Here is a 25,022-nt window from a genome sequence, read left to right as displayed (position 1 = left end):
GAACTGACCACAAGACTTCTGTGACCACTGGGCATCAGAGTAACATAAACCCACATCAACCCTATGCCAAATGCTAACCTGAACCAAAGACCTCACTACTCATTATGGACAAAACCAATGTCATATACACGATTCTTTGCAAAGACTGCGACAAACACTACGTTGGACTGACAGGAAGAAAATTAGCCACAAGAGTATATGAACATCAGCTAGCAACAAAAAGACACCACCAATACACTATCATCTCTATCCACATGGATAAGGAAAACACCAGGATTCTGGGACAGGCTAAGCGGAGACCAGTATGGGAATTCCTAAACGCTTGGTTCTCCACTAAAAAGGCCATCAACAAATGCAGAGCTAGACCCTAATATATAACTCCACTGAGAAGGAAAATCAGAACTGAGTTAACCCAGCTCCATGAACACCAGGGTTTAAATACCAGGCAAGAAAACAGCAGTGCTTCGTTGGAGGCTGCACTGATGTTACCCAGCAGGGTAATGGAAAAGTCTGCAGAACAACGAACCAGCTCAGCGAGCCAACCGCAGGATCCACAACCCAAGTTACAAATCTACTCACCCCTTAGTGAGGGGTATCAAAGAAACATAAAATTATGAAGGACATTAAGATGGAAACAGGGAGGTTGTTTCCTCTGGCCACCGCCTCCTGTTTCTTTCGCTCTTGTATAAGAATGATTAGATTTTCCACAAACTTGATGAGTACATAATGTTTTTATTTCAGATTTCTGGCATCTGCAGTATTTCACTTTTAGCTCACCAAAGGCAGATGCTAAGCTCCATCAGCATTGTCGTTTAGCATGTTTCAGTTAAAGTTACTTTCTGATGTCTGTAATTTGAACGATCCACACGTTCAGTAGTTATACTCCATTGGTTTGGTGAGTATAGTGACACTGGGGCAACTTAGTACACATATTTTAATTGGTCTATATACTTGATTGACAAACCTCTCCCTAATTTTACTGCTTCTGATCTCGATCACTTGAAGATTGGTCTTTTCCTGCATTTTCCTGAATCTGCCATTTTCTTTTTCTCTCCCCTGATAACTGTCCCAATTTCACTAATCCTTTTTCCTTTTAACTTGCTTTTTCTTCCCACCCATTGTCTTCCATTAACCCTGTCTCTCTCGTCTGGTGTCCAAGATTTGCAGTCTGGTTCCCCCCACCCTAATGGTCAGTGGTACTGCTAAGGTTATCTCTAAGGTAGCAATGCTAGGCTCCGTCTCTGTCATTGCCTATTGAGGCAATGTTCACTCCTGAAAATGTGAAATTTATTACTGCAACTATTGTCAAATTTAACAAGCAGTCAGGGGCAATGGAAATTACTGCCCTTCAGCAGTGGGAAATAAGGGTACGAGAAATGAAGTGAACATTTATGGTTTAAAAGCTGAGTGATCCATCAGATGTTTGAAAGCTGTTCCCCTGCCATCTAGTGGGTGAACCCAATACAACTTAAGAGATAACAAGGTGTAGAGCTGGATGAACACAACAGGCCAAATAGCATCAGTGGAGCACGAAAACTAACGTTTTGGGCCGAGACCCTTCTTCAGAAATGCATATGAAGTGGTTTCATGCCAAAGCATGAGTGTGAATGTAACTTAAGCAACAACATTGGTTGATTTTTAAAAAAAAGTTATCCAAAAGAAGACCATTTAACATTTCCTAATGGAAATGATCATACTAGCAAAACTTGTGAAAGCTGTATAATCATTCTGGACATGCCCTGTTATATTTAAGATATTACATTGTGACACCTCCAAAAGCTGGACAAAGAACCCATTCACATTGTGAGATTTAGTCAGGATTTGTAATAAACTGTACCGGTATTGCATTTCAAGTGAGATTTCCAGATGCTATTTATTAAAGCTCTTCAGGTTGGAATTTTTTGTCAGTGACAGCATTCCCTCCCATCCATTGAAAACCTAGGGCCGTCCCATCTCTGCAAAGAAACAATAATGAGATATGCCTGCTGTGAGGATGGTTGTAGGGCTATAGTTGTGGCTCCTGCCCTAATGTGGGAGCATGTCCAGCCTCCTGGCCAGCAGCTTGCATCTCAGCAGTGAGATGGGAGCAGTGGCTGCATCTGGAACCTGTTATGAATCACTAGGGCAGTGTCTTGGATATCAAGCTCCACTATTCCTGGAAATAGTTAGAGATCTAACACTTTGGTTAAAAAGAAACATAAGAAATGGGAACAGGAGGTGGCCATTTGGGCCTTTGATCCTGCTCCACCATTCAATAGGATTATGGCTAATATATACTGTTCTTGCTTTCTCCCCATACACTTTTTGCTTCCTTTAGCCTTAAAAACTATGTCAAACTCCTTGAACATATTCAATGTTTTGCCCTCAGCTGCTTTCTGTAGCAGAGAATTTGACAGGCTCATCACTCTCTGGGTGAAGAAATTTCTCATCTCGGGGGCATGGGTTCACAGTTCCGTGAAGGTGGAGTTTGGCATGCTTGTCTTCATTGGTAGGAGCGTTGAGTTTTGATGATGGGATGTAATGTTGCAGCTACATAAAGATGATAAGGCCACTTGTAATATACTACATACAATGCTGGCTATCCTGCTACAAAAAGGATGTTGTTAAACTAAAACATACAGAAAATCTTGTAAGAATGGTGCCAGGACTGGAGGATTTGTGTTAGAAGGAGGCGGCTTAGGCTTGGACTTGTTCCCCTGAAGCAGTGGGGTTACTTTTATAGAGGTTTATAAAATCATAAGGTGAATATCTAAAGTCTTTTTCCAAGGGAATGGGAGTCCAAAACTAGAAGACAGCTTTAAAATAAGAAGGGGAAGATTTAGGAGGAACCCAGTGGAGGAATGTTTTCACGCAGGAGATGATGCATGCATGTAATGAGCTGCTGAAGGAAGTGATAGAGGCAGTTACAATTATACTACATTTGGGCAGGTGCATGAAGAGGAAAGGATGAAATACAGGCCCATAGGACTCATTCAATTTAGGATATCTAATCACCAGTCCTTTAGTGTTGCTGGGTCAAAATTCTGAAATTCCCTCTCTAATGGCATTGTAGGTCAACCTGCAGCAGGTGGGTTGTAGCATTTCAAGAAGGCAGCCAATTTGGACCTAATGGTCTGTTTTCATGCAGTGCTACTCTGACTCTTAATAGCTTTGTTTTCTGTGTTATGTAATAAACTTGTGCTCTATCACTAAAAACCATCATAGCTAAGAATAAAACTGTGATCCATCAAGACATATTTTAGTCTGAGATTTGACTTACAACCCCAGTTGATGGTACTTCTGGACAACTGTTTCAATGAGAGTATGTCTTTTTTTTTTCCCCCCTTAACTCCCAGATGAGTGGTTTCTAACCAGACTACGGTGACAAAAAGTGTGCTGGGAAACAGTTTTGCTTTTTCTACTAATATCAGGCACCCCTATTGCAATACTGGGAAACTGAGGGGCAAAAGTAAGAATGGAAACAATTCCCAGCATCTGATTAATAACACTCTACACCACTCAGTGCATGGAACCAGAAATCTGTCATCTTGGATCTTTGCCAGGTTGAGCTTGTCAAATTATGCACTGCTTCTACTGCAGGTTGCCTATGTCAATGTGCACCAGAGCCAAGAACAGGGCAAGAGTGGGAGCTAGCACATACCAAACCAACCCTTTGTTGGAGCAGAATCTGGGGAAAGAGATCTACTCACTGCCTCACCTGAGCCCCACACTGAAGAGTAGCTCTCCATGACCACAAATTGACTTCTGAAAGATGGGTGTGTTGTGAGAAGCTGCTGTGAGGGGGCTTCAATGATCAGTTAATATCTCCATTCTTACTATGGCATAGAAGTAGGAGTCATTTGAGCAATGAATGCATCTAGAAAAAGGTGAGTTAAGTACCATAGAATTGTTTGTCTTGTTGAATTATGCCTTGATACAGGAAAAGGTTGGAAATCATTGTTCTCACTAATAGAGGACTGCTGCACTGAAATCCTCAAAATGACTTTCCCTACCATGGAATTAGTCTAAAAATGGAAGGTTAAGCATGTATTAATTCATTTGTGGGACTGGACATTTCTGGCTGGCCAGGCAGCAGTTAAGGATAAAGAGGGAACAGGTGAAGTGGTGGTGAGCTGCCTTCTTAATTTTACAACCCACCTGCTGCAGATTGACCCACAATGCCATTAGAGAGAGAATTTCAGGATTTTTGACCCAGCAACACTGAAGGACTGGTGATTATGTTCCTACACCATGATAGTGAGCGGCTTGGTGTGGAACTTGAAGGGAAGTGGTGTTCCCCTGTATCTACGGCCCTTGTCTTTCTACCATGCATCTTGCAGATAAGTGTGCACACTACTACTTAGAGGGAGTGGATGCAGTGCCAATCAAGTCAGCTGCTTTGTCTTGGATGGTGTCAAGCTTGAGTGCTGTTGGAGCTGTACCCATCCAGGCAAGTGGTGAATATTCCATCAGATTCCTGACTTGTGCCTTTTAGACAGGTGTTATTCACCTTTTTTCTTCCATAGACTGCAAGAGCTGGTCAGAGGTTATGTAGTGAGTCCAGTTCAGTCTCTGGTGAATGATATCAACATACTGGGGGTTAATGGGAGAATTTAGTGATGGTAATACTATTGCCTGTCTCTCTACTAAGAGATGATCTAACCTTGCCTCTTGATATTCATAATGTGGCATATGTTACTTGTCTTTTGTCAGCCCAGGCTTGGATGTTGTCCATATCTTGTATTTGAATATTGACTGCTTCAGTATCCAACTAGTCACAACTGGTGAACATTGGTAAACATCCTCACTGCTGCCCTTGTGATGGCTGTTGGTGGGGTGGGGGAGAAAATGGAGGATGCAGAAGATCAGTAATGAAGCTGAAGATGGTTGGGCCTAGGCCACTATCCTGAGAAACTCCAGCCATGTCTTGGAGCTGAAATGACTGACTTCTGGTACCACAACCATCTGGTCAGGTATGACTAACCCCTGGGAGGGTCTGACCCTAATACCCATTGATTAGTTTTCCTAGAATATTATATATAGTGGCAATTTTTAAAAAAAGAGTAAGGCTGACTAGAGATCAAAAAGGGACTGGAACGTGAAGGATGCAAGATGCACTACAGAAATTAAAAGATCCTCAGACAGCACCTTCCAAACCTACGACTACTTCCATCTACAACGACAATGGCAGCAGTTATAATGGGAACACCACTACCTCCAAATTCCCCTCCAAGCTACTCACTATCCCAACTTGGAAATATATTGCTGTTCCTTCACAGTTGCTGAGTCAAAATCCTGGAATTCCCTCCTTTAATAGCATTGTGGGACAACCCACAGCGGGAGGATTGCAGTGGTTCAAGAGGGCAGCTCACCATTGCCTTGTGAAGGGCCAACTAGGGAGGAGCAAGAAATGCTGGTCAGCCACCAATGCCCACATCCTACAAATGAATAGAAGGAACATGCATGAGTATTCACCTATCTTTCCTCCAAAAAAGGAAAAACAACTGAACAGGAAACTGGAATGGTTCAAAACTAGAGAAAGAAGTCCATGTCAGACTGCTGTTACTTAGTTGATGAGGCTTCAAAACTAGATGAGATGCATCCAAAGATTCTGAAGTATGAGCAAGTAGAATCAGTAGGGCACTAACCATAATCTGTCTTGAACTTGGGGGAAGCTACCAAAGAAGTGGAGAATGGAGAATTTTGAATCATTATAGCCTTATTTACAAAAAGGTTGCAAGGATATTCTCGGCACTAACTGATCAGTTGGTTTAATACTAGTGGTTGGGAAACCAGCAGAAACAATTAATTAGGATAGCAAAGGATGGGCTGTTTTGAAATCCATTCTGACTCTTCCCTAAAGCAGATGTAAAGTTCAACTAACTTGCTCGAGTTTTTGGAAGAGGTATTAGAAATGTTCCAAGCGGAGTATGGACAGAAAGAAAAATGCTGAATTCCAAAAGGATGTGGTGAAATTTGGCCTTGATATTAAGGGCCATCACTGAATGTCGCATCAGGAGTCCTGGTAAAACTGAAATCAATTGGAACCTAGCTGGCACGTAGTGGGTGTTAATTGGAGGTCAGTCATCTCAGCTTCAGGACATCTCAAAAAGAGTTCCTCAGTGTTGTGTTCTAGGCCCAACTGTTGAAGCAGCTGACAATGACCTTTAGGAGGTCAGAAGTACGGATGTGGAATCATCGTCCAACAATTGGATAGCCAGAGACTATTTCCCAGGGCAGAAATGGCTAACACGAGGAGTCATAGTTTTAAGCTGGTTGGAGGAAAGTATAGAGGGGATGTCAGAGGCGGGTTCTTTACACAGTTGTGAGAGCATGGAATGCGTTGCCAGCAGCAGTTGTGGAAGCAAGGTCATTGGGGTCATTTAAGAGACTGCTGGACATGCATATGGTCAGAGAAATTTGAGGGTGCATACATGAGGTGCAATGATCGGCACAACATCGTGAGCTGAAGGGCCTGTTCTGTGCTGTACTGTTCAATGTTCGGCACCATTCACGACTTCTCAAACACTTAAGCAGTGTGTTCAAGTGCAACAAGATCCGATCAATATCCAGGTTTGGGCTCAAGTGCTAAGTAAAATTCATGCCACGCAATAGCTAGGAAATATCACTCAGTCAAGGGATAGTGGTTATTTGACTATCTTTCAATGATGTTATCATCACTGAATTTCCCCACTATAAAGTATCCCAGGTGTTATAATCTGATTACAGGTTAATTATAAGTAGTGGTTAGCAGAGCAGGTTAGAAGCTGGAATACCCCATTGGGGAGTTAGGTGAGTTATTCAAAAAGTTCGTTCATTTAGCTACAAGACAAATCAGGATAGTGATGGAATACTCCCCACTCGCCTGAATGGGTGCTGCCTCAACACAAGAAGCTTGACATAATCCAGGACAAAGCAGCTTGCATCACTTGTGTGACCTTAAAAACAGCTGTTCCTTCACCACTGGCACTCAATAGCAGCAGTACTATCTACTGATGCCCTGTACAAATTCAGCGATCCTTTAACAGCACCTTACAAACTGAGGATGGTGTGAGTGCTTTCACTTGGAAATTGATCACTCTTCCTTCAGTGTTGCTAGGCAAAAATCCTGGAACTCCCTCCCTGGCAGCGTTGTAGATCTACTTGCAGCATGAGTTAGTGGTTCAAGGAGGTAACTCACCACCACCTTCAATGGGCAACTAAGGAGGGATATTAAGTGCTTGCCCAGAGTCACCACCTCTCTATCTTCAAGTTAATAAAAGTATGTGTATTTCCAGAAGAATTGATAATCTTATACAAAAATAAAATCAAAGTAACAGTGGCAACATGGACACAAAATTGGGCGTATGATAAGAAACAGGAAGGATTAATGGGTATTTTTCCAACCTGGAGGCAAGTTTTTGTGGAGCTCCCAACAGTCTGTACTGGGACTGGATTTCCTGGTATATAATAGTGAGGTGGATCTCGGTGAACAGGAAAAATTTAAATACTTACAGCTAGGAAGTGAAACTTAAATTTGCAGAGGACAGTGTAGAACTTCAAAAAGGGACATTGACAACTTGGTGGAGTGGGTAGGTGACATTTCAAAACAGGAATGAATGAGATAATGCCCTTTTGTAGGAAGAATATTGAAGGACAATACAATTGGACCCTGAATTTTATGAGGGGGGGTGAAATACAGAAGCAGGGGGACCTCAATTATATACATACATAGGTGGTGAGTGCAATTCAAGCATCTTTGGCTTTATAAAGAGAAAAATGTTAGGCTTCAACTGAAGTCATGTGTACAGTTGTGGGTGACATATAGGAACACAACATGAGAGAACTACAGAGCAAAGAAACAATTTACTAGAATGATTCCTAGTATAAAGAAACTTCAGTGATGAGGATAGGCCAAAGTCAGTGGGATAATTCTCAAAATGGCTGAGAGGAGATCTGTTAGAAGTTTAAAAAAAACTTTGAGCAAGCTGGAGAGAGTAGATAAAAGTAAGAGAATCTTCTTCCTAAGATGATCAAGAGGGCATAGGTGTAAAGTGATGTGCAGAATTAATATGGGTAAAAAGAGGAAAAACATTCTCTAAGTTGTTGAATCTGTTCTTTCGAGCCAAGACTCGTGATTGTTCTCATTTCCTCCTTTAAACACTAATCTGGAGCCTAAAACTATGTTTAAAACATAATTAATTGGCACATTCAAGACAGTGGAGATCTAAAGCACACAAGTGTTTAAATAGAAATTGTATTTAATAAAGTAACTTGTGACAGTGTCATATGTACATGGGGAATGGACAACCAACCTACTCCTATTGTTCATACAATTCAGCATGTTAACCAAATATCTGCCAACTGCAAGAGATCAGTCTTAGAACTTTAGTTCCACATAAAGCACAATTCACAAGTCACCCAAATTAAATCTTTTAGTCTGATCCAATCTAATCATTGTCAGTGAAAAAGGTTAAATTCATTGCCAGAGAGGTGAAAGGCACACAGTGTAGTCAGCAACTCTGAGCAGGAAATACCCTGTTTGTCACGAGTTGCCACCAACTCTTGAACAACTTGCACCTGTTTGCTGTCAACCAGAATAAAATGGCAGCTCACCTGCAACCTCTTTTTGAAACAGTTGTTGAACTCAGCCAGGGTGAGGCGATCAAGTGGAGGACAGGCAGATGAAATGACAAAGAATAATTTTGGCAAGACAAAATTAAAAAAAGGGAGGGAAATTACTTCTCCCCCTCCACCAGTAGAAATCTGATTCAAAAAGTAACTGTAAATGGGAACAAGTTATATTATTACCAAGAGTTGCTGTCAAAAAAAAACATGCGAATGATCTAAAATTGCTCAATTCAAATGTCGAGTCCAGAAAACTGGCAGATGTCCAATCACTTTACACCATTATCCCTGCTACCACTTAACCTCTCTCAAACACCATTCCCCCTCCACTCCCCCCACCCCCCATCTTTATCACAGGCATTTTGTTCCTCTCGCTCACCATCACCACCACTTCGTCCTCCACTTGATTGAAACTCTACTCCATGTCCAACCTTTTTTCCCCCCAGTTGATTTTTAAACGTTGTTTTCTCTTCACATGCTTTCAGACCTGCTGAGTATTGCCAGATTTTCTACTCCTTTCTAACATTTACCTCGGCTTTCCCTAAAATGAACTGATGCCATATATCTCAAATTCCATAGATTTATTTCCTACTGATTTTAATGTTAACCACCTTATTTATGGCACCTAGTTCTTGGCTTAGCACAGATCCAATTTTGTGCATTCACTGCCAAATAAACTTTTCACAGGAGGTGTGGGCTAGCACTTAACTTGCTGACGCTGTTATGTTCCTTTCATGTCAACAATCAACTACTCCATCTAGTACAGATAGAGGTCAATTTAACAGTGAAATCAAACTCCATCAGGATATTACTAGTTGATTTTAACATACAAATTCTTTCCCCTATATTTCCCTCGTCTATTTTTATTTATCCACTCACATACCCCACCCACTAACCCAAGTCATCTTACCTGTTTTTGATTCAATTCAAACTCACCTTTCACTAATTGGCTTTTTCCGAATAAAGTGGTTTCTATTTCTTTCTCAAAACACTGAACCGCACCAGTTTGGAGATACTGGTTTGCAAGTGCTGCATTTTCTTCAGCCTATCATTATTAGCTCACACTTCCAGAAAACAGCATTAAACATTAACTTGAAAGGCAAAGATTTAAAAAAAATTAATCATGCACAATGGTCTGCTCTAGAAATTTCCTGTGCCAATGTCAAGGCTACTTATTGTATGTGCTGTCATTATAAAAATCTCATTCCAACTGATTCTTTTGGATTGAAGAAAGTGCGACATTAGGAAATTGGAAAACATATACTCCCTTGCAGCTCCTTTGAAAGATGCAGTATTGCCTATTATGGGATAATATAACAAAAGATGTGCAGTTTTGCAAGTAGTAGCTTTGACTGACTTTCATATGATTTGGTTTGAGAGTGGTCCACTATAATGAATTCAAAACTGAAACTGTAACAGAAAACCACTGTTAGCCAGTATGACAGCAATTACATTACAACATAACTATACTGCACCTAACCCACATTCTCATAATAATTACATTTGAAAAAAACAAACCATCAGTAAAGGTTTTCTTCCACTCCTAGCTTTTATTTGATCCCATCACTGTCACATTGCTACACTGAGTTTGTAATCAGTGAATAAGCATCAGATGCAAACAGATGGTTGGTCTGAAATTTGCTTTTCCAAAGCAGCTGCAAAAAGTTAAGGTGTCCTTTTCAGATTTTGGGAGTAGGCAAATACCACAGATGTAGGCAAATACTGCACATGGAGTAAAAGGAAGTGAGAGATTTATGGTTTCTAGGTGAGTCAGTGGTAGTTGGGTGGAGGTGGGGGAAGAAGAGAAAGAACAGGAGAGGAGGGGAGAGAAAGCAGAGGTAAACTTAAGGGAAGGCAAGGAATTTCTCCAATCTTCTTTCATTTGATCTTCATATGCTCAATCCACAAAGACCCAAAAATTGTAAGTATATTGCAGTTGCTATTGAAAATCATACTGGTGATGAGAACTAGACTTTTACACACCTCCACAATATAGTGGAAAATTCTCATAGTCTAAAATTTTGCAATTGACACAATGTTCTCATTGTTTCCCACCGTAAGGCTGTACTTAACTGAATGGAGATTTTTGGCTGCTGGAATTAAAAAAAAGACAATTCTTTTGAAAGTATCCACTGTCATAGTTGCTGGTTAGCTGAACTAACAGAATGAACAGAACAGTGAAATGAACAAAGGTCTAAAGCTTTTCGGTATTCAATAAGTTAGCTAGGAGTTCCCAGATAGATCATCCTTTTAAAACAGTCGTACATTGTATCCAAAAGTCTGCTTAATGCCTTCAAAATAGTAACGCTGCCACCCTGATTTTGTCTGTTCTTCCTCTCCCACCGGGACACCTTTGCACTCCACTTGAAGTTCTGTTCCGTCATCCTTGCTGCAGAAGCTTAGTTTTATAGTTGCATAGTGTTCTGAAAATAAGGCAGTCACAATGAGCAAGTTTTTCAACATCCAGGCAAAACAAAAAAAACTTAGATTTCTCAGTCAAAAATCAAATGAAGTGAAATGAAGGAAACCACAATTACGTACCTCATTTCAAATAAATCTACAATAATTTAACTTGTGGTACACAGCTTTACATAGAAAATGCCAATACACTTCACAAATGTACACTGGGACAAACACCTGAAAATCAAAAATGGATGCTCTAATGTTCTGATGAATTTTTAAGAGAGTCTTCCTTAGGAGAGGGAAACTGAGACAAGTTAGTTTAAAAAAGAATGGAATTTGAACCTGAAATCAAGGCAGCTGAAGAGTTCTCCCTAAAATTAGACTGGAGAGATTTTATGGTGCAAAACAAATAAAGGCCTAAAATCAATGTGACAGCAGCAACTGTTGGAAACAGGGAGCTGTCTTTTTGAAAAACTGCAGTACTTAACATACAAAAGGCAGCCACAGTGCTGTGAAGAGGGAGTTCCAAGTTTTTTTGACCTAGTCAGTGAAGGAATAGAGTTTCCAAGTAAGGATGCTAAGTGGTTTGGAAGGGAAATTGCAGGTCATGTTTCTATGTAGCTGCAGCCCTCATTCTTTGAGGTAATAGAATTTGAGTGTTTGGAGGCTGTTGGTAGAACCTTTGAGTTCCTGCAGATGGTACACATTCCTTCCATTGTGGTGGTGAAAATATTGAATGTTGACGGTAATGGATATTGGACCAATTAAGCAGGCTGCTTTGTCCTGAAGTGGGTCAAATCTCTTTAGTCTTGAAAAAATAATAATACTTATCCTGGCAAGTATAGTGTACTCCTTTAAACTCTTGACTTGTGCCCTGTAGATGGATAGGCTTGGGGAATTAGGTAGAGAGTGACTTGCTGCAGGATTACAAATATTTGATCTGCTTTTGTAGCCACAGTATTCATATACTAGTCCAGTTCAGTTTCTAGTCAAATGCTAATTCCCCAGGATGTTGCTAGGAATGTAATTCAACATCAGGAGTCAATGGTTAGATTTTCTTGTCAGAGATGGTCACTGTCACCATCAGCACAAGGTAATGTTACCTGCTGCTTATCAGCCCAAGCCTGGATACTGACCAGGTCTTGCTGCACATGTACACAGATGGCTAACAGTATTGGAGGAGTTGCGAATGGTGCTGACTATTGCAGTGTGCATTTATGCTGATCTTATGATGGAATGAAGATCATTTAAAAAAACATGTTAGACACTACCCTGAGAAACTTGTACAGTGATCCTCTGGGGCTGAGGTGATTGAATTATTAACCATCTTACTGTGTAATAAAACAAAACTGAATGCTTGAAATGAAAGCAAAACAAATTGCTAGAGAAACTCAGCAAGTCAGTTTCTGTCCAGATGATGCCAATGTTTCAGGTCTAGTAACCCTTCCTCAGAGTTATTAGTAGCTAGGAAAATGTGGTATAACTACAGAGGGGAGAGTAGTAGGTCCAGGAGAAAGTACAGCTGAAAAATGGTTGACTGTGCTGAAAACAGCCCACATCACAACAGGGACAAGAGTGTACAGTGGCGAGTAAACAAGGACAAAAATGTTCAGGCCCTTAAATTATTGAACTTTATGCTGAGCACTGAAGGATGCAGGGTCTAAGTGAAAAATGAGATACTGTTTCCTCCACTTTTGCCGAGCCTTGCTGAGGTACTGCAGCAGGTGCAAGATGGAAACTTCGGTCAGGGAACACAGTTAAAATGACAAGTAACTGGCAGCTTAGGGTCATTTTTGCAAACACAGTGTAGGTGTTCCACAAAGTGGTCATCCAGTCTGTGTTTTGTCCCCTCGATGTACAGGACACGACACAGCGTGAGCAGCAAATACAATGGACTGGACAAACAAAAGTGGAGGTAAATCGCTGCTTCACTTGGAAGGTCTGATGCTTTCAATTAGTGAGAAGGGAGGAATTGAACAGGCAGCCATTACACCTTCTGCACTTGCATTGGAAGTGTTGGGCTCCAGATATCTTTCAGGTTAAGTACTGATTTATCGGCACTGCTCAATCTAGTGCGCTGCATTTGCTGTTCACAACGTGGTCTCCTCTACACTGGGAAGATGGAATTCAGACAGGGCAACCGTATTATGGAATGCAAAATTGACAAAGTTTTCAATTATCTGCCACTTAAATGGTTCTGTGGCAAAGTTTTGTATTTCAGGGTTGCTGCGGTGCTTAAGAAAGGGTTAGAGCAAACTGGAGTAACAGCATCTTGTTAAACACTTGAGGACTCAACATCAAGTTCAATAACTTTAGAACCTGAACACCTTCCCCTAATCTCCCTTACCCACCTCTCTCACATCACAGTATGGGCCACGTTCAGCACAGCCAACTGTTTCTCACCAATTTATGGTCCCCATTATCAGCTTTTCTTTCTCTTGAGCTTATGTCCTTCCCATCCTCAGCAATATATACCACTTTTTCCTAGCTACTGGTAGTTCTGGAAGGAGGTCACCAGCTCCATGATGTTAACTCCGCTTTTCCTCCACAGACACTGCCAGATCTGCTGAATTTCTCCAGCAGTTTTTTTTTTGTTTCATCTTACTTTGTATGGCATGACTCCAACCAGAGACCCTCCGTCCCCACAATAATTCTCAATAAGTCAGTTTTCCTAAAACCTTTGATGCCATACTGCCAAAATGCTACATTATGGCCGCTAATCTCACAATTTCAACTCTTTGTCCATGTTTAGGCAAAGTGTGTAGGGAGGACAGGAGCTGAATGGCTGTCTCATTCCAAACTGATCATCAACAATTAGGTAATTCTTTTCCAAATGTTATCAAGTGGCACTTTCAAAGACACCCTTCCATCACTGACCAGAGTGTAAACTAACAGGGAGGTAATTGGCCAGGTTTAATTTGTCCTGCTGTTTATGTATGAGACGTACCAGAGCAGTTTTCCCTACAGTTAGATGTCAAGTGCTGCAGCTGTACTGAAACAAGTTGGCTGGGCTAGAATCAAGCATATAACGTTGTACAGGACTATTCATTAATGCATTCAAGACTTGAGCCAATACAAAGTTTAGTCAAACCCTTGCACTGTCGGATGCAGCTACATTTAACAATTAACTCCACAGACAGAAACATACCAGTTGGCCATGACTTGTACCTCCATTTCATAACAATCCGTTGCTCAGAAACCTGGTGAATAAAATTAGGTCATCAGTACATTGATAAAAATGTTATGCGAAAACACTACCAGTAACAGCAAGATACTGTTGAATAGAAAAACAAAAACTATGAAGTCACTAAACTAAAATTAATTTTGGTTACGGAATTTCAGCATTGATAAATTTTACTAGATTCACATCGCCTGGATTTTTAAATTTCTCTCTCCAGAAACTGAACTTTGTTTATATGCTCAAACTCCAATAGATATGAACAGAAAACAAATCAAACTGTCTGCAGCTCAGGAATTTTACAATTAAAGAATGTACATAAAGTCCTAAAGGTCATGCAAGCAAAAAAGTGATTTCATTGTTCAATGTAGTTTGCAACTGCTTTCATAAGCAATGAGAAGAAATTTGTTGAAAATTGTGTTGACGTGATGCAAAGGGTTGATTTGCAGGAGGTGTAGTAAACACTTACATTTTCATACTATTAGAGCCAACAAGCAAAAACTATTGCATATATATCTTAAACTCTGAAGAGCAACTGCTGATCTTTTCCCTTGTGAACACGAGGAAACAAGGTTTTTGGAACAAGTGTGGGGGAAAAGCAAATCAATTAAAATTTTTATTAAGAGAATTCTTACCCCCCATCATCACTCCACCCATTAATTTATGGAGCATGATTGTAGAAATTAAACTGTCTTTGTAAGCGTATCCATTCAACATTACCATATGGATTCTCATTGGTTCACGAACACACAAAAATTGAACATTTTTTTAAAAAAATCACATCAAGCATTTTCTACCACGTACACAAATATAGTTTAGATTTAAACATCAAGAGGCATGGAAACTTTACTTCTATTCTAGGCCTCAAAGATTTTTAAAGTCCCAAAAACTTGTAATGCAAGATTTTTAAACCAAAGATACTCACCAGTTCCAAGAATTCCCCACTGACATTTCCCTCTAGAAGTCGGAACTTCCCTCCTTTAGTAGCCTCAATAACTGCTGGTGCATGTGTGAAAGCCTGAATAAGCTAAATGAGAAGATGGACAATGAGAACTTTAGAGTAATTTATTGCATTTATAAACAAGAGTTTCTCTGTCTCTCCCACTCCATTAAATATTGCTAATACAATACAACTGTATCAGTTCAAGTGAAATAGTTCTGAGATAGAATGAATTACAATACCCGAGAAATGATTTGGCAATCAAATCTCTAACATGACAATTATCTACCAGAAAGGTGATCCAACTTCATTTCAAGTTTAATTTTAGTTCAACCAGCTGTGCCTCAAATTCTGGAGTGGTCAAAGGTAACAAGGAAGGAGGTAAAACAACAATACACAACTTTAAAATAAAAACACTTGTGTTGTGCAACGATTTTAAGATAGGTCTCATGCGGCCATTTATTCCTTGCGTGGTGTGTTATGGATTGCTACACAATTTACAGCTTATAATCAACATGCAAGATGATCAGAGGATTAGACAGGGTGGACAGCGAGAGTCTTTTTCCAAGGATGATGACGTCAGCTTGTACGAGGGGGCATAGTTACAAATTGAGGGGCGATAGATTTAAGACAGATGTTAGAGGCAGGTTCTTTACTCAGCGTGGTAAGGGCATGGAATGCCCTGCCTGCCAATGTAGTTAACTCAGCCACATTAGGGGCACTTAAACAGTCCTTGGATAAGCAGATGGATGATGATGGGATAGTGTAGGGGGACAGGCTTAGATTAGTTCACAGGTTGGTGCAACATCGAGGGCCGAAGGGCCTGTTCTGCGCTGTATTGTTCTGTGTTCTAGCACCGCTTGTGCGCGCTTTGGGAAACAATCCAGTATAACATGAATAAAGTATTAAGAACGTCAGTTTAAATAGACAGTCAAAATAGATTTAAACTAATTTTAGCTCACAAACTAACAGTTGCAAGGTAACAACACTGTAGGTGACTAAAGTCAGTGGGTGCTTTATTTTTGGAATTTAAGAGGAATTCTGATTAAAAAGCAAATTGATTGCTGTGCAAGATATGGACTCATGGGTTTGGGGGAAAAACCATTCACATGGGCAGAGGATTGATTTAACAGAAAATAATTGTACCCTGTCGAACAAAACTTACTTTGGGGTGCTGCAAAAATCAGTGCAAGCATCATTCGAAATCTATTTTAATTATGGAGGTCAAAAGGCATCAACCACAACATAACCAAGTTTGTCAATAACAAAACTAGATTGGAAAGTAATCTAAAAGGACAGCAGTCTGCAGAGGGATACAAATAGAGGAATGTGGGGTAGAAGTAAAAGCAGTGGAGAAATACGAATTCATTCTTCAAAAAGATACAATACCACCACAGAAACAAAGCAATAAAATTCTGACATTCAGAAAAGCTACGATGTCATGATCACAGATTTTCAAAGAAGTCAAAAACAGAATACAGCAAGCAATTAGAAAGGCAAATTGCATACAAAGGTGATTGGGTACAAGATTAAGGAAGCTTTACAAATGATAACAAAACATCCAGAGTTTTGGTCTTCTTTACCCAGAGGATTATACTTGCCTTGGGATCGACCCAGTGGTGGCAGCAGAGTGCTATACAGTCAGAAGGGACCTTGGAGTCCTCAAGATTAACTGTGGAACCCCTGAAGTCTCACAGCATCAGGTTAAAGACAGGCAAGGAAACCTGCTGCTAATTACCATGTACTGTCCTTCCTTAGCTGATGGGTTAGTTGGAGGAAGCAACAAGTGCACCAAGGGTGCAAAATATACTCTGGATGGGTGGGGATTTCAATGTTCACCGCCAAAAATGGTTCAGCAGCAACATTAATGGGTCCCAAAAGAAACAGCTGCTAGACAGGGTATGCAGCAGGTTGTGAGGGTGCCAAGATGAAAAAAAAACTTGACCTCACTGTTACCAGTCTACAAGCTGCAGATGCACCTGTATCGTTAAGAGTGACCACTACACAGGCCTCCTGGAGAGCAAAGTCTTGCTTTTATATGGAGAACATGGTCCACTGTCCTGTGTGGCACTATCACCATGCTAAACAGGAGACTTCAAACAGATGCAGTACTTTAAGACTGGACATTCACGAGGTGCTGTGGACCATCAACAGCAACAAAATTGTGCTTCAGCTTAGATCTGTAAACTCATGGCCTGGTATATCCCCAACTCAACTGTTACTGTCAAACCAGGGGATCAACCCTGGGTCATGTACAGTGCAGGGGGGCATTCCAGAAGCACTTTTAGGCATACCTGAGAATGAGGTGTTGATCTGGTGAAGCTACTTAATAGGATTACTTGCATCCCAAACAGTATGAGCAGCAAGTGATACACTGAGCTAAGTGATCCCACAACCAACAGATCAAATTAAGTACTGCAGTCCTGCCACATCAAGGTTATGAATGGCAGCGGACACTTAAAGAACTCACTGGAGCTAGGTCCAGATATGCCTATTCTAATGATGGAAGAGCAGTGCACAGTGCAAAAATTAAGGCTGCTGCATGGGCAGCAATCTTCAGCCAGAAACACCAAGAAGATGATCCACCTCAGTCTTCTCCAGGTGGTACCCAACATCACAGATATCAGTTTTCAGCCAATGCAATTATTCCCACAAGATATCAAGAAATGGTGCGAGGCAGTGGAGGCTACAGGCCCTGACAACATTCCAGCAACAGGACTGAAGATTTGTGAACTTACCACTCCCTAGCCAAGCTGTTCCAGCACGTGGGTAAATGCCATGTTGTCAATGTGGAAGTTGCTGAGGTACGTCCTGTACACAAAAAGCAGGACAAATCCAACTCAGCCAATTACTGTCCCATTAGTCTACTTTCAATAATCAGTAAAGTGATGCAAGGTGTCATCAAGAGTGCTTTCACGCAGCATTCGCTCATTGGCAGAACCCAAACTGTCAACGCCACTCTGGTCCTGACCTCAACAGAGCCTTGGTTTGAACATGGACAAAGCAAGCTGAATTGCAGAGGTGACGTGACAATGACAGCCCTTGATGTCGAAGCTACACGAAGGAGGCCTAGAGAAAAACTGACATTGTTGTATATCAGAGGCGACCTCTCCACATGGCATGAAGACGGTTGCGGTTGTTGGAGATCAGTCACCTCAGCTCCCAGACATCCCTACAAGAGTTCCTTAGGGTAGTGTCCCAGATCCAAACGTCTTCAGTTGCTTCAATGACATCCCCTCCATCGTTAAGTCAGAAGTGGGGATGCTCACTGATGATTTGGGGCAATGTGGCAGCTCAGTGGTCAGCACTGCTGCGTCTCAGTACCAGGGACCCAGGTTTGATTCCAGCCTTGAGGAACTAGGTCTATGCAGAGTTTGCGTTCTCCCCATTTCTGCATGGGTTTCCTCTGGGTGCTCTGGTTTCCTCCCACAGTCCAAAGGTGTGCAGGCTAGGTGAACTGGCCATACTAAATTGCCCAGTGTCCAAGGATGCATAGGCTAAGTGGATTAGCCATGGGAAAAAATGTAGGGTTGCAGGGATAGGGTAGGCATCTGGGTGGACTTGATGGACCAAATAGTCTGCTTCCACAGTGTAGGGATCCTATGAAATGAAATTCGATGATGCTGAACAGTGTACAATCATTTGCGACTCCTCAAAACAGTTCATGGTCAAATGCAACAAGATTTGGATAATATCCAGGTGTGGACCAGCAAGTAACATTCATGCCATAAGACACAGGAGCAGAAATTAGGCCATTTGGCCCATTGAATCTGCTCCGCCATTCAATCATAAGTTCCTCGACCTCATTCTCCTGCTTTCTCCCCATAACCCTTGATCCTCTTGATAATCAAGAGCTTATCTCTGTCTTAAATATATTCAATGACCTGGCCTCCACAGCCTCCTGTGGCAGTGAATCCCATAGATTCACTACTCTCTGGCTGAATAAGTTTCTCCTTATCTCCATTCTAATAGGTCTTCCCCTTACTATAAGGCTGTGCGCTTGGGTCCTAGTCTCTCCAAGGAATGAAATCTTCCCAACATCCATTCTGTCCAGGCCAGTCAGTATTCTGTAACTTTCAATTATACCACACACACACAACTCCTGCCCTTCCCCCCACCCACCACCCCATCCCTCTAAACTCCATTGAATATAGTCCCACAGTCCTCAAACATTCCTATATGTTAAGCTTTTCGTTCCTGGGACCATCCTCGTGAACTTCCTCTGAACCCGCTCCACGGCCAGTACATCTTTTGAGAGACATGGGGCCCAAATCTGCACACAATACTCCAAATGTGGCCTGACCAGAGGCTTATAAAGTCTCAGTAGTACACCCATGCTTTTACATTCAAGTCCTCTCAAAATAAATGCCTTCCTGACTACTGACTCAACCTGCAAGTTTACCTTGAGAGAATCCTGGACTAGAACTCCCAAGTCTTGTTCTTTTTGCACTTGAGGACTTCTGAACTTTATCCCCATTTAGAAAATATAGTCCATACTATTCTACTTAAATAAATAAGTGTATGACCTCAATTTCCCATGTTGTATTCCATCTACCACTTCTTTGCCCAATCTCCTAACCTGTCCAAATCCGAAGACACAATGACAGACAATCACGAGCCCCGAACATTCAATGGTGTTATCATCACTAAATCCCTGACAATCAACATCCTGGGGGATTACCATTGACCAAAAACTCAATTGGCCTCACCACAGTGGCTACAAAAGCAGATCACAGGCTAGGAATACAGTGGTGAGGAACTCACCTTCTGACTCCTGAAAACCTGCCAACCACTTAAAAGGCATAAAATCAGGATTGTGATGGAATTCTCCCCACTTGCCTGCATGGATGCAGTTCCGGCAACACTCAAGATGATTGGCATGATTCAGGACAAAGCAGCCCAGTTGTTTGCCCCCATGTCACAAGCATCCGCTCCCTCCAACACTAATGCTGCCATCTACAAGATGCACTATAAAAATTCAAAAGATTCTTAAAACAGCATCTTCCAACTTCACAACTGCCTCCAACTTGGGAGCATGTATAGCAGATACATAAGAATACCACCACCTGAAAGTTCCCCTCAAAGCCACTCACCAATATGACTTGGAAATGTATCACTGTTCCTTTACTGTTGCTGGATCAAAATCCTAGAATTCTCTCCCAAATGGCATTCTGGGTCAACCTACAGCATATGAACTGCAGCACCAAATCCCTGCAGTGTGGAAGCAGGTCATTCAGCCCATTAAGTCTACATCAACCCTCTGCAGTGCATTCCACCCTGACTCAGCTCCCACCTCACTCACACTCCTGCATTTTCATGGTTAATCCACCTAGCCTGCACGTCCCTGGACACTATGGGCGAGTAGGCTTGGCGAATTCACCTAATCTGCATATCTTTGGACTATGAGAGAAAACCAGAATATCCGGAAGAAACCCACAGACATGGGGAGAATGGCAAACTTCACACAGACAGACAGTCAGACGTCCAAGAGTGGAATCAAACTTGGGTCCCTGGCACTATAAAGGCAGCAGTGTTAAACACTAAGCCACTGTGTTATCCTCCATCAGTGCAACTCACCACCTTTTCATGGCCATTTAGGGACAGGCAATAAACGGTGGCCAGCTAGAAATGCCCAGATCCTGCAGGTGAATTTAAAAAACAAATTCCCTGATGTTGAATGGTGGTCTGCAACAAATCAAACTTGGTGGTGGTGCTCTCAGTGTTTCAGAAGTTAGTCGATTCCAGGCTCACTCCAAATATTTGAACACATTTAAAACTTTGAGAAAATTAACAGCCAGTTGGACAAGCACAGTACAGATTCAAGAGTAAATTGTGTGCGATTAACCAGAGTTCTTATGGTGAGGTAACAAAGGACAGTGTAGCTGATAACATACAATGGTCTTTAAAAGAATTTGTTAAGTATTTACAAAACACTTTTGTAAAACTGAATGTTATTGGGTACAACAGTGGTCAAGGGTTAGCAGAGAGATGGTAAATTTCATTTGTGTTTTGACTGTGGGAAAGGGATGTGTGGAAAGCTGCATTGTTCTCCACCCGTATCAATGCAATGAAATATAATTATTTAGAATTGGTAGTAGAGGACATGAAAATTGTATGGTAAACAGTAAGAAAGGCTTAATATTTCAAAGTGGTCCAGACAAGCTGATGAAATGAGTGTAAGTGGCAATCAGAATTCAATTAGAAGTGATATGATACTTTGGGGGGAGGAAAGTAGCAACATTACATGTTGAAATGGTAAAATATTAAAAGTAGAAAGAAAAACATGGAGACGAGAGGGCATTTGGCACAAATCTTTGAGAGTGGCAGGAGAGATTAACAAAATAATAAAATGCAGAGTTATATCAAGGGGCAAAAGCAAAATAGCTGCATTAAACAGACATGAAAACCTAATTTAAATCTAACTAGACCAGTGGTATCCAATTTTGAGCATTACACCTAAGGATACAAAGACTTTGGAGAAGTTAAGAAGCGGCTGAGAATGATTCCAGGAGAGGAATTAGTTACACGATAAAGTCAAGAAAAGACTTGATACGTGTTTAAAATCAAGATGGGATTAGCTACAGTAAAACTAAACTGTTTCCAATGGTTTAAGAGATGGTAACCAGAGAACACATTTAAGGGAGCTCAAAAGAAATATGGAAAGAAAAAAACCAAATCAGTGCTGACATGATAAAAGCACTTCATGCAAATAAGTCACTAGAATTTAGAATCCACCCTTATGCATGCTCCTTCTTGTAAGGAGAAAATAAAGAGCAGAGGGATTGATAGTTTTTGCTTTTAAAAAAAGCAACTTAGGGATAACTCAATGACCTCTTTCTGTTTCATGATGTTCTTTGATTCTTCTGCCAAAAGAGGACAGACAAGGCAGTAGCTCCGAAAGCTTGTACACTCCTCCACCACAAGGTGGTGCACAACAGCAACAAACAAGGAACTTCTTTTAAAAAACCAAAAGGACACAGATGCTGTAAATAAAGAACAAAAACAAAAAGTTGCTGGAAACGCTCAGCAGGACCGGCAGCGTTTGTGAAGTAAAATAAGCCGAGTTAACGTTTCAGGTCCGGTGACCCTTCCTCAGAACTTGTTTTATTTATTTTAACTTGTGTATCCAAAACTAATTTTATACTTACCTCTTGTGTAACGAAGATTCTGTATAATTCTTCTGGTGATGTCATGAAATAGTCCTTTAAATTAAATTTACAGGTTGGAATCTTGACCCCAACTGATGTATGCTGACTGGGTAAGTGCCCTACAGCAACCTGAAAAGAAATTAATTCAAGTAAAGTACAGCACAACGACACAAGAAGTCATACAAGCTTCCAAAAGCTAAAATGAAGCAGCGGACTATGAAGTCACCTGTTAGTGATCAATATAAATAACTAAATTTATTACTAAAGTCTTCAACAAACTGAAGATCAAACAAATCAGGCTTTAGATGGCATTAACCTTCGACCATGGTTTTTAAAACGGGACCCAAACAAATGGTGTCATCTTTCATCATAGTAGACAAAGGACAGTTTGAATTACTTAGACTCTATTGGGTACTTAAGCTGAATTAATGCCATACTACACTTTTTGCACCAAAGTTCACTTACCCTTGACAGTGAATTTTTTAAAAAAAGTTCAGTAGTGGAGCATGGAAAAGTTCAACACTCGAGCACCCAGCATCACGCCAAACTTTAGGAGATTTCCATTGTGCACACCTCATGTTTGTAAGCACCAAATAAAAAGGCTGCTGCCAACTGAACTGCTGCAAACTCACTCACTAGGAACTGATTAACGTTTCCAATGCAAGCCAGAAAGACTGAAGAGTAGTTATGGTTTTGTTTAGAAGTTTAAGCTGTTTCAGTTTTTTTTGGGGAAGGGGAGTAGGGTTGGGAGGAAGAAAATTATTAAAAATGACATAAAAGTGCTATTTTAAGAACTAATTTTCAAAAAAGTAATTCCACAACGCATGAAAAAAAGTTTCAGGTGCCAGAATGGAAGTTTAAAAAAGTCTTATTAACCAAAAGTGATTTAGTTGAAGAAACAATACAATCGTTGATTCTATAGATCACTTCAAATAGATTATTTTGCCACGGTTCCCTTGTGAAATGTATGGCCAGGGAGAACTAACAGATAAATCGAAAGGAAAATATAACAGGAAGGCACAAAGGCCCCTGTAATTATTTGGATGCTTTTGCATTGGACAGTGTCCTGAACTGAGTCAGAGTCAGACTGCCTGATTTATAATTTAAAAAGAAAACCTGCCATTTATTTGCCAAAATCAGCAATGAGCACATTGCCCACAGCACACCTCTACTAAAGTCCACTTGCTGACCAATTAGCGGTCTCTTATCTTGCAATAAGAAATGCTAGTTTTCCCACCTAACTGTTAATTCTTGCAAACGGTCTTGGAAGCAACAGGAGAAGCTCTGACAAAAAAAAAGTCGTCTTTCTTCCAGCAATACACAAATACTGTACCTAAGACAATTTGGGGTGGCACGGTGGCTCAGTGGTTAGCACTGCAGCCTCACAGCGCCAGGGACCCGGGTTCGATTCCCACCTCGGGCAACTGTCTGTGTGGAGTTTGCACGTTCTCCCCGTGTCTGCGTGAGTTTCCTCCAGGTGCTCCGGTTTCCTCCCATAGTCCAAAGGTGTGCAGGTTAGGTGGATTGGCCATGCTAAATTGCCCGTAGTGTTCAGGGGTGTGGGGGTTATAGGGGGATGGGTCTGGGTGGGATGCTTCAAGGGCCGGTGTGGACTTGTTGGGCCAACGGGCCTGTTTCCACAGTGTAGGAAATCTAATCTAATACTCAGAGACCTGGAATTCTGCACTCCCTTTCTGTTTGCTGAGCGCCTGCCCATTATTGGTAAGGAACAAAATCAGACAGCAAAACAAGCTCTCCATTCACTTGGATCACCTCCTACTCTCAAGCATCAACTATTATACAACAGTCCGTTTGGTCAGCATGCCATCTACAACCAGAAGTATTTAAGTGTCAATCATTAGTGCACAGCAGAAGCAGTGTGTACCATCCTCAAGTTGCATGGAAGAACAACACCTTCCAGATACTTAACTGACTGTCTGGAACAAGACAGCAAGAACAGTGGATCATCTTGGAACTCCCTGTGGTGCATCTATACAGCACTGCCTGCAGCTACACCAGGTGGTTGCTCATTTATATTTCCAATGGCAAATGGTGAAGGGTAAATGCTGTTGGATCCTTGCTGTCAATTAAATTTTGTTTATGAAAATAGGTAAGCGTAATTAATTATGTGTAACTATTCACCCCTGAAACACTAAATACATTTGAAAAGGTCTCTCATGGCTGGTCTAGAAGATTAAGTCATATGAGATCCATGGTAAATTGAAAACAAAATTGGCTTGGTCACAGAAACAGGTGGGGTGTTTATCTGTCCGAAAGTCTGTGACCAATGGTGCTCCGCAAGGAGACTTCTGTCGTAAGATATAAAATTTTTAAAGAAGTGATTAGGATGAGAAACATGGATGGTCTGATTCCTACGTTCGTAGAAGACACAAAAATTGGCAGAGTTGTCAATAGAGTGGAAAATTGTCAACTGACGTAGGTCAGTTAGAAAAGGCAGACAAAACAGTTCAATCTGTATGTGAGAGATGATGCATTTGAGGTCAAATGCAAATGTACAAGGCAAATAGAACATAGAACGTAACAGCACAGTAGAGGCCCTTCGGCCCTTGATGTTGTGCCGACCTGTCATACTGATCTGAAGCCCATCTAACCTACACTATTTCATGTACATCCATAGGCTTATCCAATGACTACTTAAATGTACCCAAAGTTGGCGAATCTACTAAACAGCTGAACCCTGAAGAGGGTTGATACACAAAGGGATCTTGGGGTGCAAGTCCACAGTTCTCTGAAAGTGGCAACACAA

General features: G+C 41.1%; 1 protein-coding gene across 3 annotated transcripts in view; it reads right to left on the bottom strand.

Annotated features, from left to right (window-relative positions):
- Window positions 1–8,233: 8,233 nt before the first annotated feature.
- The window catches only part of ahsa1b (AHA1, activator of heat shock protein ATPase homolog 1b), a 52,271-nt gene continuing 35,482 nt past the window's right edge, over window positions 8,234–25,022 (bottom strand). For all 3 annotated transcript variants that reach the window (XM_059649019.1, XM_059649020.1, XM_059649021.1), the window contains 4 exons: window positions 22,256–22,384; window positions 15,093–15,194; window positions 14,138–14,189; window positions 8,234–11,009 (listed from right to left, as the gene is read on the bottom strand). In XM_059649019.1, coding sequence (XP_059505002.1) covers window positions 10,837–11,009; window positions 14,138–14,189; window positions 15,093–15,194; window positions 22,256–22,384 — 456 coding nt within the window. In that variant the 3' untranslated portion in view covers window positions 8,234–10,836. The remainder of the gene's footprint in view (window positions 11,010–14,137; window positions 14,190–15,092; window positions 15,195–22,255; window positions 22,385–25,022) is intronic.

This window comes from Stegostoma tigrinum, chromosome 10 (assembly GCF_030684315.1).
Source record: "Stegostoma tigrinum isolate sSteTig4 chromosome 10, sSteTig4.hap1, whole genome shotgun sequence".
In the NCBI taxonomy this organism is placed as follows: Eukaryota; Metazoa; Chordata; class Chondrichthyes; order Orectolobiformes; family Stegostomatidae; genus Stegostoma; species Stegostoma tigrinum.
This window is presented reverse-complemented; position numbering and strand designations above follow the sequence as displayed.